Source organism: Macrobrachium nipponense, chromosome 3 (genome assembly GCF_015104395.2).
Source record: "Macrobrachium nipponense isolate FS-2020 chromosome 3, ASM1510439v2, whole genome shotgun sequence".
Classification (NCBI taxonomy): domain Eukaryota; kingdom Metazoa; phylum Arthropoda; class Malacostraca; order Decapoda; family Palaemonidae; genus Macrobrachium; species Macrobrachium nipponense.
The window spans coordinates 93,834,632-93,851,575 of NC_087202.1; the positions used below are offsets into that span (position 1 = coordinate 93,834,632).

A 16,944-nucleotide genomic window follows, 5' to 3' on the forward strand; every position below is an offset into this window, starting at 1 on the left:
CTTGACATTTCCCGGGGATAAAAGTGAAGGCCCTATTCTGTTGTTACCATTTATTTTTCCTCAAAAAATAAAACGTTACAAGTACTGCATCATATATGAGAAAAATGTTCAAATACATACAACACGCTTCTCTAAAATTATAAGATTGACATCGCTCAGTTAGCACCTTGGATTTACGAAAATATTTGGTAGAAGATAAAAGGTAAGCCTTATAAATTGCAAGCTGTGGGCAATTTCAGAAGAGTGGATGTGGAAGGGCATTCATATGAATGTCCAGGAAGCATGAGAAAGGGAGTAAGAATAAAAGGAGTGGCACGGAATTCGGGAAGAAGTCTAGATGCTGGTGGTGAGCTTCAGGTGCAAAATGCAGTTGGTGTTATGGAAGATTCCTTCGGCTCATCAGCTAGAGCATGAAGTTGACGACCAACGATGCTATATATGCATTTCATTCGTTTCATCTATGTTATAACTTAGTGATATTACACACACACACATATATATATGCACACACGTGTGTGTTTGTTTAAGATATAGTATTGTATGTTTGTGCATGAAAACACGAGGGAAAATTTTGTATACTGAAAGATAACGTTTGCAGGTATATAAAAACAATGTTTTGAAACGACTGGAAAAATCGAACACTTAATTACTTTTCTTATTATTGAACAATGAACTGAAATTCTCTAATCAAACTAATACTAAACCTGAACGTTTTTACAACATTGAATATCACATGTGATATGAAGTTCTCTTTTCTTTTTTCTATTTTTATATAAAAATATACTTTACACACTTACAATCATTGCATCATAGCTACAAATAACTTAGTATGAGGAATGATTGGATATGAGACGTTAGAACTGAATCTAATATATAATTTAGGATAAAGGCCAAGCACTGGGACCTATGAAGTCATTCAGCCCTGAAAGGGAATTCGACAGTAAAAGGTCTGAAAGGTATAAGAAGAGGAAAACTTCGCAGTTGGGAGAGGATGGAATGTAAGATGGAACACATACGACACTTTACTGAGCTACTTCGACTCTGAGTTGAAAGAGAACAAAGACGGGCAAACAAAACTCCCAAACCACGTCAGTCGTAGAAGCAACGACTGAGGTCAAAGTCTTCGTCATCGCTAGTTTAGCTCTGTTTGTGGACTAGTTCGACCATGGGTTCGTCATCATCCACTCAAGAAGTAGGAGGTCTGCCGCTCCCTTCAGAGTTCCGCGAATCCGCATTATGTCAAACACTCCTTTGCCTTGTTTTTATTATTTCTTCTTCTTATTTTTTTTTTTATTTTTTTTTGCTTTCTCATTAGTTTTTAAACTTCAGTTAATTATCTTATTCCAGGAAAGGATAAGTAAGAAGGACGACTAAGTTTTGTGTTTGATATGAAAAACAGGGCTCAGGGTACAGTAGATTATAGCACAGCATGTTGTCAATTTATTACAGATAATGACCCCTCATTAGTTTAATAATCCAATTTCTATTAAGTTTTGAAAAGAAGTAAGGAATTAATTAAGTAAAATAAGGCATCTATTCACTCTGGTTACATGGCAATAGACCTAATAGGTCTATTAGTTAGTTGAATATAAATGCGAGGCACGTGCCACATGGAGATATAATTGTCTGAAAAGATGATTGGGTATATTTCACAGCTTTGAAATCAAATTAGAGAACTAACTTAGCAAAGAGTGACGAAATTACAATTATAATATAGATTATTATCATTCTTATTAACAGCAGAAACCAATTATATATAACAAGCGTAAAAGGGCATGAGCTCTCAAAGCTTCTAAAAATAAATTCCCTTTTGTCAAAAGAACACGAAACAGTAAGGATATAATGATATATATTATATATTATAATATTATAATATAATATATGTATGATATAATATAATATAATATATATCTATATATATATATATATATATACTGTTATACTGTTACAGACAGTATTCATAAAAATTCTTCATGACTATCATAAAGAGCGAGACTTGTAAACTCTCTCTCTCGTTTTCTATGCAGAACAGACTGAGCAGTATTTGTTAGTGTTATGGCTAGTATATGGTGGGAGTGGAGTTATTTCGGTGAAAAACATTGCACGTTGTTTCTTTCTCCTGTTGTAATGTTGGACAATTCTTCTTTCATGAATCCCACTAAAGCCGTCACCACTTTTCTAGTCCTTCTTTGCCTAGTTGAAGATAGCGTATCCGAGGAGGCGTTGTGCTTTTATCGTTCAAGATCAAGCTGGTTTCGCTTAAAGGTAAATGTTCTATGAGGCACTTAATGTATAGTCACATTGTGGTTTTTCTTTATTATCTCTTTCAGTTATAAGTCCTACTGGGTTGTTTGCAGCTTCTTTGGGGATTCGACCGTTGGCAACACTTTCACACCGCGCGCATAACCGTCTGAGTCTTCTCACTATCGCCCTTCTGCCTTCTCCTTTTCATAGCGTTTTGCCCGTGACGATTATTACGTCATGGTTTGATGTGTGTCGACTATGTCACCGTTCACCCCATCTAACATGCTTCAACATTCACCGTTCTGTTAATCATTTCTATTCAACAGGCCTCAAATTCACAGCAACGGTTGCAAGACGTCTTTGTATGACGTTTGCTTGTTTCCATCCGGCAACGGAATTCGTTTTGAAAGCCATTAAGCTTTTGTTTTGTCGTTAGCGCTTGGTCAACACTGCCCATTTCCTCTTTCTCTCTCTACTCATATCTGAATGTTCACTCGTCTCGCTCTCTTTATGATAGAATAATTTTTATGAATCCTCTCTAAGTAACACACAATATATATACTATAATATTATGTATGTATGTATGTATGTATGTATGTATGTATGTATGTATGTAGTATGTATGTATTAGTATATATATATATATATATATATATATATATATATATTATATATATATATATATAGGAATTGTGGAATATTGAGACAAATGAACGTGAACGTTTTGCAGTTTCTAAAATGTATGAATAATACTGACAACACTGCCTGGTTGTTACAATAAGGGGAACAGAGTGACGAGGCCTGATCTTTAAGGGTGAGGTTTGACTCAAATGCAGTTGAATTATAGTACCATAAAGCTTTCGTGTATCTTTAAACCGGAAGACTAACAGCTTGGAAAACTTGGTAGTTTTATAAGCAATTAAAAATTGCGTTGGAGAACAAGCACTTGGAAAAAAAAGGTAATTTTCTTATTTTTTCTTTCATTGAAAAAATCGCATTAAGGATTCCCTCCGGCAATGCGTGTCTTTTGATTGTCCTTGAGCTATCTGCCTATAACATATGTCAATTTTTTTTTTATGGATTTTAAAGATGTTTCATGGCCTGATATAGATGATGGGTCGAAGTGTTTAATAGATTTAGCATCTAAGTAGGAGTCGGTGCGGATCCTGGAACTTTTATTTCATTTGGATGTTTTGGAGATAAGCCTCAGCGGTCTGTGCGTGCTTATTTATCAGAAACGAGCGAAGAAAACAGTTAATTGACAAGCCCATAGCTCTTCCCAGATGTTCAAACGAAGAGGAATGATACAGCATCGATTTCACGAGTTTAGAATCTTAGGAGTTAAATATAAAATTGAGAGGCAATGCCTCTGGAATATCATACTGCCTGTAGAGGGCAATGGGATAAGCAACCCAACAGCCGAAAGCTTTAAAAGAGCGAGAATTTAACCCCAAAAGAATCTATTGTCATAGAAAACGTAACCATGAGAAAACCCCAACTGTGCTAATCGAGGCATCAATGATTTCCTCAAGCAACTCTGGGAAAAGATATCCTGACGGAAATTATGAGGTCATCTGTGAGAACGGATTTTAAACGTACATTTCAGGCTCATTCTGTAGTCTGCCGAAGATGATTAGATCCGGTTATAGCGCTGAAACATCAAAAGCACGGAGCACGCCAGAAAAAAACTAACGGTGAGAGTTGCAGGGGAATGGTGGCTAGCTGCTCGCGAGCAGCTTTTGAGATTCACGTTCCTGCATTTTTCCTCTTGAATGTCGTTGTATGAGAGAGTCGCCGTTACCCTCTTGAGAAAGAGCGCCTCGTGTTTTTGGCAACGGAAGTAACCAACCCTATACACACACGACAGGAAGCCCTCGCGGATGCTGAAACAGGGAAAATGGACAAATGATTCACTGCTTATAAAATAAACAGTAAACATGCAGTCATAAACAAACCATGGAGATGGGTCGACATATACTCATAAGACCATAATCTTTCCGTTGCCATCTTATTATTTAATCAATAAACACTTTCCTCTTTGCTTTGGATATGGCATACTTAACTTTCTTTTTTACTTAGGGGTGAGAAATACCTCGTCGAAATACCTATATCACCAGTAAAGCTGAATTGTCGGAGACACTCTTCATGGGACAAGTGATGACTTGAAAGGAGGAGGAACTTCAAAGACATATGTTTGTTGTTTGTTTGATTTCCTCGTTTTAAATAATAAAAATTCCTCGGTTCTAAAATCACTGATACTTAAATGCAGTAATAAACTCTACACTATTCGCCCCAAGTTGTATTTGTAGCGACAGTTTAAACTAGCAATTAATCTCTTGCAAAATGTACTATGTAACCTTACTCATAAATGACATCACGGCATCAAAAGGAAAATTATGTGGAACAATACAGGAATGGATGTAATTTCATAATGATGATGATGATGATGATGAGAGAGAGAGAGAGAGAGAGAGAGAAGAGAGAGAGAGAGAGAGAGTTACAAGGAGTTACAAGGATTAGGATCTCTCAAAGACTTGTTAATTCATCCGAGGAGACATCATGTGCTCACTTATCTCTAGGAGCAGGTTTTACTATTCATTCACAGTTTCCCAACAATTTTTGAGAGAGAGAGAGAGAGAGAGAGAGAGAGAGAGAGAGAGAGAGAGAGAGAGAGAGAGAGAGAGAACCTGCTATTGTGTGAGCTACTCAACCCATTATTTTTTCTTTAAGAGACCGGGCGATAATAAATTTGTAAAGTATGTTTTAGAGAGAGAGAGAGAGAGAGAGAGAGAGAGAGAGAGAGAGAGAGAGAGAGAGAGAGAGAGAGAGAGAGAAGAAGAGAGAGAGAGAGCTGGTGTATAGAGAGGAGAGAGAGAGAGAGAAGAAGAAGGGAGGAGAGAGAGAGAGAGGGAGAGAAGAGAGGGCATGTGATGTGATGGGAAAAGGGGTAGAGTCTGTGCACAGATTCCTGGGATAACAAAAGGAGTGTCATACACATACAACATAGTCTTCCTTTCAAATAGTGGAACATAAACATATAGACGCTCAGCAATGGGTCTATGATCCATTGCAAGGTCAAAGTCTGAGGGGTGCTACAGTTGTTAAGTCAAGTAACTTCCAATGACTTGTGTTTTCCTGGTTTCCCGTTTCAAGTTCCAAGGCTTCTCCCTCGCATCATTGAGAACAATTGCGGATTTAACTACATTAGTTCGACATATCTTAGTCTTCACAATCAGTGAGTGAAGCCAGCTTGCTATTAACACCTTGAAACACAGACATAAATTTGTAGAAACTTAAAATCATTACCATTACCACTTATGAGGATGCAGTAATAATCCCGAGATTATGCGTTTTAGGAAAAATAAATTGATGATCAAAAGCTAATGAAACCTGTACATTTTGACTGAGTAATGTTACTTCCGCAGTTATGTCTTATCCCACAACAGTTAGTCAGTAATAAATGTTCAAGTTACCTTTCAAGTCTAACAAAGGGAATGCAAGTTGGCATAAAGGTGTGAATCACTGCATTAAAAGGAATTAATAATCAAAGTTTGTTTTCCAACATACTAAGGGTAAACAGCAAAAGGTAGAATTATAATGAATTGAACTGGCTGAGGTATCAGTGAGCAGGGAAGCTGATCAGCGCCTATGAAAGAGGACCAAGGCGCTGATATTGAACAAGGGTTTAATTTTGTAAACTACTTTCATTTCGTACAACAATTTTGTACAGTAGTAACACAATGAAGCCAGAAACAGATATACTTGTATCGAGGATACACGAACAATCAGACCGTCTTAAAGTGTGTTATAAAAATCAAGCAATATGCAAGACCCCTTTCTTACCAACATAGGTTGTGGTTCCGCGCAGTGTCCGTAATGTTGGTAGCCTTGTGTTGAAGACTCACCAGTCGTTTAAAATGAAAATAACATTTTTCCCAGTCTCTGCTGACGTCCCGCAAACATGGCCCGTGCGACAGATAGTCTGTTGGAGAAGAAGACTCTGTTTTTAAGATATTAATGGGGATAACAAGATAACATCATACATATAACCAGACAGCTGAGAGTGGGTTAGTAACCAGAACTAAAAAAAAATACAATAACTTCGTCCTACTTCTGTAAAAGATACAAAAATTTGCTGTTTTTGCAAAGCATGACCTAAAAATAATTGTTTGTTTGAATCTGAATGAAATTAGATGGATGGTGTCTGGGATAGGGTAACATGATTATACAAATTGAGAGAGAGAGAGAGAGAGAGAGAGAGAGAGAGAGAGAGAGAGAGAGAGAGGAGCTATTTCTCTTATGTGCTACTTGTGGTTAATGGTAATCGTCTACGGCAGCATTCCATATTTACTGGCCATTTCCCTGATCTCTGGTTCAACGTAAAATCCATTCCAATGAATTCTGAGAGAGAGAGAGAGAGAGAGAGAGAGAGAGAGAGAGAGAGAGAGAGAGAGAGAGAGAGAGAGAGATGCAGTAGTTGCTGGCCTTTTACTTCGTGTCAAATTGAAGTTTTCATACTCTGACACACTTTCCTCATTTCAGACTGGAACAGGTCACGAATGGTGCTTGGAGTATGCTTTACAGTTTGAAGTTGAAATGCTGATTTCATTCTCAATGTGCAGTGGCCAAAAACCAAGGAAGAGTGCATTTATGTTTCTTTGATCATATTCTCATTCATTATCTTCGTATTTCAAATATGGATTCTGCTTTACTCAATAATTTTCCTAAACTCTAATGTTTCTCTTTGGCGTTAAAATAAAAAAAAAAAGTCTTCTGGACAGGCAACATGGATCACAGACTTTGCTTTGGACACTTCGCATTCCACAGACACATTGCTAATGTGTGGAAAGGTCAACCATTCTGATCTATATTTTGTACCGCTTCCCAATTCTTTGTTTTCTTCAACAATGCCTCAGTCATTTGGTGGCCTCACACCAGGCCTTTTTTTCTCCAGCAGCTAGCCGTTGCTGCCGAAAATGGAAAACCGGGAGCTTTTAGCTCGAGATTTTGGCTTCCCGGCTGGACGGGAAGCAGCGAGCACACGAACCGCGAGCAACCGCGTAGTGTAAACAAACAAAATGGCTGCTGCTGATAGGACATACTCTCAGATCTTTGGCTTCTCTTCTCCTGAGCCACTCTCGAACCCACAAACGTTTTTGTTACCTTTGCATTCACGTAAGATTCCGAGAAAACACATCACTGCAGCACATCTTGCAACAGTCCAACAATTTCTGAGAGCCATGATACCAGATGATCAGTTTTGTTTACTTTTTCCTACTGCTCCTCGAAACCACGAAGGTCTAGTGTGACCATACAACACTTTAGCTCGCGAGCATCAGCTGGATGCTGGCCAAAACCGCGAGTAAGAAATGACTAACGTGATACCAATAGGCAGGTCTGTTATCGCTTGACGGATGCTGTCTTACCACACTTTTTTTATTTATTCATTTATTTTTTTTTGCAAGATCTGGATTTTGCAAGACCTTGGTCTCTTCCCAGTTCGAAATTTTTCTTGACGGAATACTTAAGAATAGGGTCTACTCCACATAATTCCAGTGTTATTATTATTCAAAAGGCGCAAACGCTTACATGGAACCAGAAAAACAGTCTGTTGTAAAAGGAACTTCAGGTTTGTATGTCAGGAAAAGTACAAATTTATTCAAAAATTGACTATGTTAATTTTTCCCTTTGTTTTGAGGTCTTCATTAAAACTTTTTAATGTATTAGTGTTTAAATGGTATGTAAACTAAGTTATTCAATGTATTCAGGTCGTTTTAAATTTGTAATACTTTACTTTAATAACTGACACTTCTATCTTTAAGCATTTACTCGGGTATATGTAAGTTAATTTTTATTTCCTCCATTTACAACGAATGTTTATTTATTTTGTTGATGATGTACTGACTCAGTATTGGTGTTTTTCATGTAACAATTGTTATAATGATTGTTTGGTCTATGGACTTATCCGAGGGCTTAATTTCCTTATAATGAGAGTATTTTGTTGCAATATTTTCGCGTTATACGTTAGTAAAAATGTATAAAAAATGGTAAATTTTTAAAATAAAATAAATGATTTTAAGGAATATTGAGTATTACTTCGCTCCTTCCTGCCTTTGTGCCTCAGTTGCGGTCAGATTCTCTCAGCTACGATCCATTCATTTTTATTGAGAAACTGAAGAACCCAAAAGGGAGCATATAAACGAAACGATGATCTTACCTTTTTGAAAACTGGGATCGTCACACAGGAACGCCAGGAAAGATCTGGCTCCTTTCAAGTGCATCTCCAGTTCGGCCCTCTCCTCCTGGCTCAGGCAGCTGGAGGTGTATTTGTCGACGCAGGACATCCCTCCCTTGAACGCTCTGGGGAAAGCGAAAAGAAGTTGAATGGAATTAAACGCAGACTAGATATTCATTTGGAACCCTCTACAGCAATTTCACCCAAGTTTACCTTCAAGTCACAGCCCCATTAGCATGGAATGATGGCAACGTATCATAATTCCTTGACATAGGACATTAAAGATTTAAATAACATTTACTAAAGGAAATCATTCTCATGAAAGGAAAAGGGTCATTTCTATTGGGTGTCGTCTGCATGTAACAGAAGTTTGCTAAATGTCGCATCTTGGTCTTCTGATTTACTACACAACGTTAAAGATGATCGTTCCTGAGTAAAATGGAACAATATATATTATATATATATATATATATATATATATATATATATTATATGTATATATATATAATATCTATATATATATATATATATATATATCTTATATATATTTATATATATATATATATATATATATATTGAGTCTAGACAATAAAAGGTCAGTATTTGACTCCACAAGAGTGAAGAACAAGGAAACTATCCAGTACCTGGCGATTAACGGGGACCTCTCTCACACAAGGTCGTGAAAGAGATAGAGAATGGGTGTAGAAAAACAATTCTCATAGTGACCCTTAGATTATTTGTTTTCTTTTATGACCACCTACCAATGACGTCACAAATATGCGCAGTAACGATGAGACGGTCTAACCCTGTACTCTTTCGCTACTGTTTAAGGAAAGGTTGACAATTTGGTACTTGCTTTATATTTCATTTATCCGTAAACCTTAATTCTCCGGATTAATCTATAAACTTCATGTTCAAAATGAGACCGAAGGTGATATTCTATTTGAAGGTGCCCTAGTGACTAATCTGAAATCTATAGACAAGCAACACGGTCGGGTCATATTCTGTTATTCATTTCAAACATACTTTTATGTGCATATAAACTCTGTGACATGGAAAACTTGAGATGAAAAAACAAATAATAATAATAATAATAAAAAAAAAAGTCTTCTTTTTAACAAATAAGATGTAGAACTTTGTTAAACAGGTAGAGTCTAAAGCAAGAAAAATATGACATCTGTGGCAACGAAACAATATCATCTGGAAAAGATGTCCAAAATGAGAAACTAATGAATCTCAGAAATCCTTGTTAGAGTCCTTTGCCTCTCCCTTGGTTTATCCGGTTACCCGAGTATATCCTACACTGCTGCTCCTCATTTGAAAACCTTCAAATATAATGAACTTTGCATGCATTGAAATTTGCTGTATGCCCCTCTGTTCTTAGTTGTCGTTTGTTAAACAGTCTTCCTACTAATCTTTGGCTCCCATGTAAGGAGATTACTTGAAAATGGCCCGGAGTAACAGCGGAAAACCTTGCACTCCGTTGTTTCAATTTTATCATGGCCCAATACACTGTATACATACATACCCACACATACATACATGTATAAGACGGAAGCGCTTGGATTTCTGCCAATTATTTTCCCGTGGTATTCGCTTATTTAATGAAGTCACGTGCATCTACTGTATGTATATATAATTATATATATATTTGCATATATACATATATATGTATATATGTGTGTGTATATATATACTATATATATATATATATATATAATATATATATATATATATATATATATATATATATATATATATATATATATCTAGAAGAAGTAGGTGGAGGAACACAATTATATACTAAATTACACCTGGATATTTTAAATAAAAATGTGTACCTAAAATTGTATCAAACTAAGCAAGACGGTAAGTAAAATCAGAGACAGTAAAACCACGTGTGGGAACTAACACCAATCTTTCAAACCAAGAGTAAAATTCGCACTAACATTCATATAAACCAACAGACCACAGAACAGAAAGTATAGGTAACCAGAGTAGGCAACAAGCAGTGGAACAGCCGTTGTTTGGGGATTAAGAGAAGGGATTCCCAATTTGATATTAAGGCTTTCAAGTACAGGCAATTCTGATGCGTCTTTTGCTTGATCCATTACGTTGAAATAATCATAATCTGCCGGTGTTCTGCAGTTGTAAGCATGGTTTCTAATGTTTGATTATTCCGGGATGGACAGTCTGCAATCAGTATGATGACTGACACCAATTTATGAATTATATCTCAAGCAAAGGACACATCAGAATTGCTTATACTAGAAAGTCTTAACATCAAATTGCGAGTCCCTTCTCTTCATCACTAAACAATGGCTGTTCCACTGCTTCTTGCCTAATCTGGTTACATAAGCTTTCTGTTCTCTGGTCTGTTGGTTTATAAGAATTTAAGTGCAAATTTTACTCTGGCTTTGAAAGGTTTGAGTTTGTTTCCACAGGTGGTTTTACAGTTTATGTTATTTTTCTTACGGTCTTACTTGATTTGATACAATATTAGTTCCATATTTTTGTGTGAAATATCCAAGCGTACTCTAGTGTACGTGGCATACTTTCATGTATTGGCATATGTTGATTTGAAAGCACTCTGATATTCAATATTTTTATTATAGATGTCCCTAATGACGTGATCAAGGGCCATAATAAACTTCTATTCTTGGAATCTGCTGTGTTCCTACACTTGCTCCTTTTGGCATGTGGAGTTTATCTGTTTCTCGGCATATTATATATGATATTAAAATATATATTATATTAATATATATAGGTTATATATATATATATATATATATAGATATATATATATATATTATATACATATATATATATAATTACATGATATATATATATATATATATATATTTATAATGTGTATATACACATATAGTGTAGGTATGTATAGAATTTTACACGGTTAGTGATGAATATTTTCCGGGTATTTATAAAAAATCGAGGTAATGAAATACAACGGGTCTAACTTGCACATATTGTTTAACTGAGGTCGGGTATGGGGTAGACCACTCTTGGGCATCAGGGGGGCAACCTCCGCTAGGCAGACATCCAGCTGCTCTTTCTTCGATTCGCACTTCTTCCCGTCACTTTGACCACCTGGAGAGAAAGCAGAATCATCAGTCGCCTGTAATTGGATCTATTCTGGCACAATCGACACCGAGAGTAAGATATGCAAATGTATCCAGTGTCATCACTGAGGCCTGTGACTTGTTAATGAAGGACTTTGAGAGGTCGAAGGTCATGCTGATCTTCTTGTCGAATTTAATAAGTAGTAAAATGTCAGGAATGCATGGTTTGGGTGGAATGAATTATAGAGCGTACTGAAAAAGTTATTGAAGACCTGAAACCTTTTTCATGGTTTTTTGAGATCTAAAAAAAAAAAAAAAAAAAAAAAAATTTACTTTATACAACCAGAAAAAGTTCAAAGTACAAAAACATCCCAAATTCTTCTTCCAAATAAAAGAAAAATAAAACTTTGTACTTGACGCGTGAACTCGAAAAACAGCGTAAACAAAATATTTGGTAAAACATAATCAAGGCATAAGCTGTAACATTACTAAACCTTTCTATATCAGAGAATAATAATAATAATAATAATAATAATAATAATAATAATAATAATAATAATAATAATAATAATAATAATAATAATAATGTTAAGAAATTCACAGTTTCGTGAAAACAAATTGTTTAAAAAATATCCACAATTATATATAAAAATATATTTCTATGTCAAAATATAAAACAAAGACTTTCGAACACCTGAACGGTGTTCCTCATCAGTGTAATGTTAAAATGTAATGAAGAGGATAGTTTCCCTCCGAAAGAGCATCTAAAAAGGTGGGCGGGGCGAGAAAATAATAACAGCCCATCATCGAGGTGCTGGTTCGTGTTTCAGGTAAACCCAAACTCAACAGGAAGTTGCGCCAACCTCCTCGATCTCCGAACCTGCGAAGTTGCTCCTGCTTGCACTGCATAGGTGCCATAGTCGGAAACATCCACTGGCACGTCGGCTATCTAGAGAGAGAGAGGGGAAGAGGAAGCAGAGCATCAGGGTTCACATGGTCAACGTCAGTTTTAAAATTAAAGTCTTTTAAGTATTGCCTGGCAATGAAACTGTTTATAAAAGGGTCTTCATTGGTAAACGACTTATTATCCTCAAAAGATATTCCCATGTTTATAGCGGCGCCTTCAACTAGTCTTCTCACGTGAGAATAATCGCTTTTAAAAATAATTTGTGCACCATCCCAATTGATTCTGTGGTCTAAATTAAAACTATGAAATATTAGAGAGATGTAACCCCAACAGTAAGCCTGCTCTGTGGGTGAGATATGTAGACGACATAATTATTGTTTTTTACGGCGACGAAGAAGCTTTAGATTGCTAACTGAATACTGCCAACAACGTTGTCGATTCGATAAAATTTACGGTTGAAAAAGAAGTTGATGGTAAGATTTCTCTCTTAGATGTTTTAATTCATAGGGATGTAAACAGTAACTCTTTCAAATTTTCAGCTTTTAGAAAAGCTACCAACAAAGAAAATTATATTCATTATTTTTCCCATCACTCACAAGAAATTTAAAGGAATGTAATTATGAGTTTTGTTTTAAGGGCCCTTCGTGTATGTGACCCCGCATTTCTAGACGGAGAACTCAAACATGTCGTAGACACTTTTAGGTCCTTAAAGTACCCAGGACATTTTATTACTGGCGCAATTAGCCGAGCTAAAAAGAAGTTTTACATTGGTCAAGATAATAAGGAAATGAAAGTCAAGAAACGTGTATCATTGCCCTTTCACGATGAAATTTCAAAAGAAGGTGATTATATAAATAAGCAACAAAAGGACATAGAAATAGTTTATACCTACAAAAACACTTTGGCAAAAGCTCTTACAAAGAATAATAACAGTACCAAGAGAAATAACGGTGTTTACAAGGTTCCATGTCAGGATTGCAGTGGTTGTTACTACGGGGAAAGTGGTAAGGGATTGGAGGTCAGATTAAGGGAACACAGAAGGGCCTATGATCACCGGGCAGCGCTTTGGTGGCTAGTGCAAGTAGGAGCAACTTCGCAAGTTCGGAGATCGAGGAGGTTGGCGCAACTACCTGTTGAGTGTTTACCTAAAACACGAACCAGCACTTCGATGATGGGCTGTTATTAGTTTCTCGCCCCGCCCACCTTTTTAGATGCTCTTTCGGAAGGAACTATCCTCTTCATTACATTTTAACATTACACTGATGAGGAACAACGTTCAGATGTTCGAAAGTCTTTGTTTTATATTTTTACATAGAAATATATTTTTTATGTATAATTGTGGATATTTTTTAAACAATATTAATAATAATAATAATAATAATAATAATAATAATAATAATGATAATAATAATAATAATAATAATAATATAAGAAAGAAGTATACCCTCCCTTAAACATGTCCTGTTTCAAAGGATGGCTTCTTTGTACAGATTAATTTTATTAGATTCTTCTCAAATTTCCTGAAGACTCGCTTCTCTTCCAGTTATTATCGTTCAGCAACTGGCTATGTTCATATGCTGGCAAGGATAAATATATAAACAGCGTTTATACAGCACTTTTATAAAAACCCTCATCATCATTAATCATCATTATCATCATCATCCTCATCATTATCACCACCACCATCCTCAGTTCGATTCTCTGCTCGGCCAACGCGGAACCAGAGGAATTTATTTCTGGTGATAGAAATTCATTTCTCGATATAATGTGGTTCGAATCCCACAATAAGCTGTAGGTCCCGCTGCTGGGTAACCAATTGGTTTCTAGCCACGTAATAATATCTAATCCTTCGGGCCAGCCTAGGAGAGCTGTTAATCAGCTCAGTGGTCTGGTAAAACTAAGATACACTTAATTTAACCACCATCCTCATTATCACATCTTCACCAAATCATCACGAACTTCTCCATCATCATCATCATTATCACATCTTCACCAACATCATCACAATCTTCATCATCATCATCATTGTCACCATTCTCTTCAGCTTCATTATCACTATCCTCATCATTATCACATCTTCACCAACATCATCACAATCCACATCATCTTCATCCTCACCAATATCATCACAATCCTCATCATCATCATTATCACCATCCTCTTCATCATCATTATCATACTATCCTCATCATTATCACATCTTCATCAACATCCACAATCCTCCTCATCATTATTATCATTATCATCATCCTCATCATCACCATAACAATCCTCATCATCTTCATCTTCACCATCCTCATCATTACAATTCACACCATCTTCATCGTCACAATCCTCATGATCATCACCATCCTCTTCATCATCATTATCCTCTTCATCATCATCATCATCACTATCACATTTTCACCAACATCATCATAATCCTCCTCATCATTATTATCATTATCACCAACACAATCCTCATCATCTTCATCTTCACCATCATTATTATCACCATCTTCACCAACATCATCACAATCCTCATCATCATCATCACCATTATCATCATCCTAAGTCGTGAAAGGCCATGACCTCATAAAGAACCTGTGTGATGATGAAAATGGAAACCCCTGTATTAGTATTATTATCGTCGACGTTTTAAAGGAAAACAAGATATGAAAACAAATCAGTTAAGAGAATCGTTTTGGCGTTGCATTCGAAAGAAAACTGTCTAGTAAACTACAAAATAAGAACAATGTTACTTTTGTCTTGAAAGAAAACTGTCTAGTAAACTACAAAATAAGAACAATGTTACTTTTGTCTTGCAAATAAGAGAATGAAACTCACAAGCGTTCCAGATTGGGCATATTGACGAGAGAGAGAGAGAGAGAGAGAGAGAGAGAGAGAGAGAGAGAGAGAGAGAGAGAGAGAGAGAGAGATAAAAGGTGCTCTTCCATTTACGGAAGATACAATAGCGATCCGATTACTTTATTGTCTACTGGAGGCTATGGGATTTACATGACGAAAATGGAGCCTTACGACCACAGGACTCAAAGCCCAATTGAACGAAAACGATGCGATACTTTTTCTCTCTTGTGGTTTTGTGAGGAAATCTCCCGTTTTTTATTTACATGCTCCTTTCCTCTCCTTGTTTTCACTTTCTTTACAATTGTTCTTACTATGGGGAAGCTTCGTTTGCAAATCTTAGACTTTCCTGTAATGAACGTTTACTTATTCTAATAATAATAATAATAATAATAATAATAATAATAATAATAATAATTAATAGGACCATACTTTTACTTGAAACACTATAAAAAAAGAGAAAAGCAAGAAGTAGGACGGTAAGTAAACGTGTGTTCTTGACAGAGGGTCAGCCTTATGGCCACAGGGGATCCTAATATTTTCCAGATGACGAACGCTCAGCGATTTTCTGGGTAATGAATGATAAGGGCACCGCCATCATTTTGGAAGCAGCACGGCAATCCCAGTGCTGAGAAATAGTTTCAGTTACACATAAATTTAATATTATCAGCACAGAAATCTGATATTTTCAAAATTTACGAAACTTGCACTTTGTACTTAGAGATCATATAAATTATAATGGCATACACAGTGGCTATGTTGGCCTCATAAAACAACATATCGAAAGCAGAATATATATTGGACAATAAAGTAGAAAACTGATCATTTTCATGACAATATTCTAAAATAAATTTCCACATTTTGCACAAAACCTATCGTACTACCTCTGATACGGCAAGTGAAGTAAGTTGTAAAAAGACCACGCTCAGAACCTAAGGAATTTTCATGTTGCATTCACGCGATTCGATGCGGTATACAGTATGTTTCCTCTCAATATGTTTACTTTTCAAAATTGGAAATGAGTGTTTTAAGAAGTGTTTTTTTTTTCTTTTTAAAGGATACACATTTTCTATTGCTTTGACTATCTTCATTCCATGTCTCAAATAGCCCAGGATAGATGTTTGCCTATAAAAATAATATACAAGAAGGTATCAGAGTTTTTTAGCAAGTCCCACATCTCCTTTGCCTTCACAAAATCTAACTGCTACTCAGAATAAGAAGCAGTTGATTGAAATAATTTGCAAAAGTCTCCTTCAGGATACCAACATCCACCAATCTCAAAACAAACTTATTATCACTGGACAAGAACAAACACTTACAGAAATTGGGATGGATGGTTGCAGAACAAGAACTGACCTTCCAACCAGCCCTGAGGAAGCACATAAAAATTGTGCAGTAGGCTAGCAAATCGAAGTTACTCACATGACTCATATGAAGCCAGTGAGTGTCCTTAGTGATGACATGGACGTGCTATAGGTCATTTTACTATATCACCATCTTCAGCGAGAACTACAGACATCAGTGGTAAAGGAATCACCATCATGAACTGACAGGTTGCAATACAACTGTTATAGAATAGGGAAAATAAAAATGTTAAATGTTTTGAAACGTAGAGCTTCATCTCTTCAGCATTT

At 36.0% G+C, this 16,944-nt stretch overlaps 1 protein-coding gene across 1 annotated transcript; it reads right to left on the bottom strand.

The window, feature by feature from the left end:
* Positions 1-2,931: 2,931 nt before the first annotated feature.
* LOC135222449 (uncharacterized) lies at positions 2,932-11,847 on the bottom strand. Its single transcript, XM_064260535.1, has 5 exons — positions 11,832-11,847; positions 11,458-11,587; positions 8,462-8,604; positions 6,088-6,226; positions 2,932-4,127 (listed from the first exon to the last, which is right to left on the bottom strand). The coding sequence occupies exons 1-5, from the start codon at positions 11,845-11,847 to the stop codon at positions 3,878-3,880; spliced, it is 678 nt and encodes a 225-aa protein (XP_064116605.1). The 3' UTR covers positions 2,932-3,877.
* Between the last annotated feature and the right edge of the window lie 5,097 nt (positions 11,848-16,944).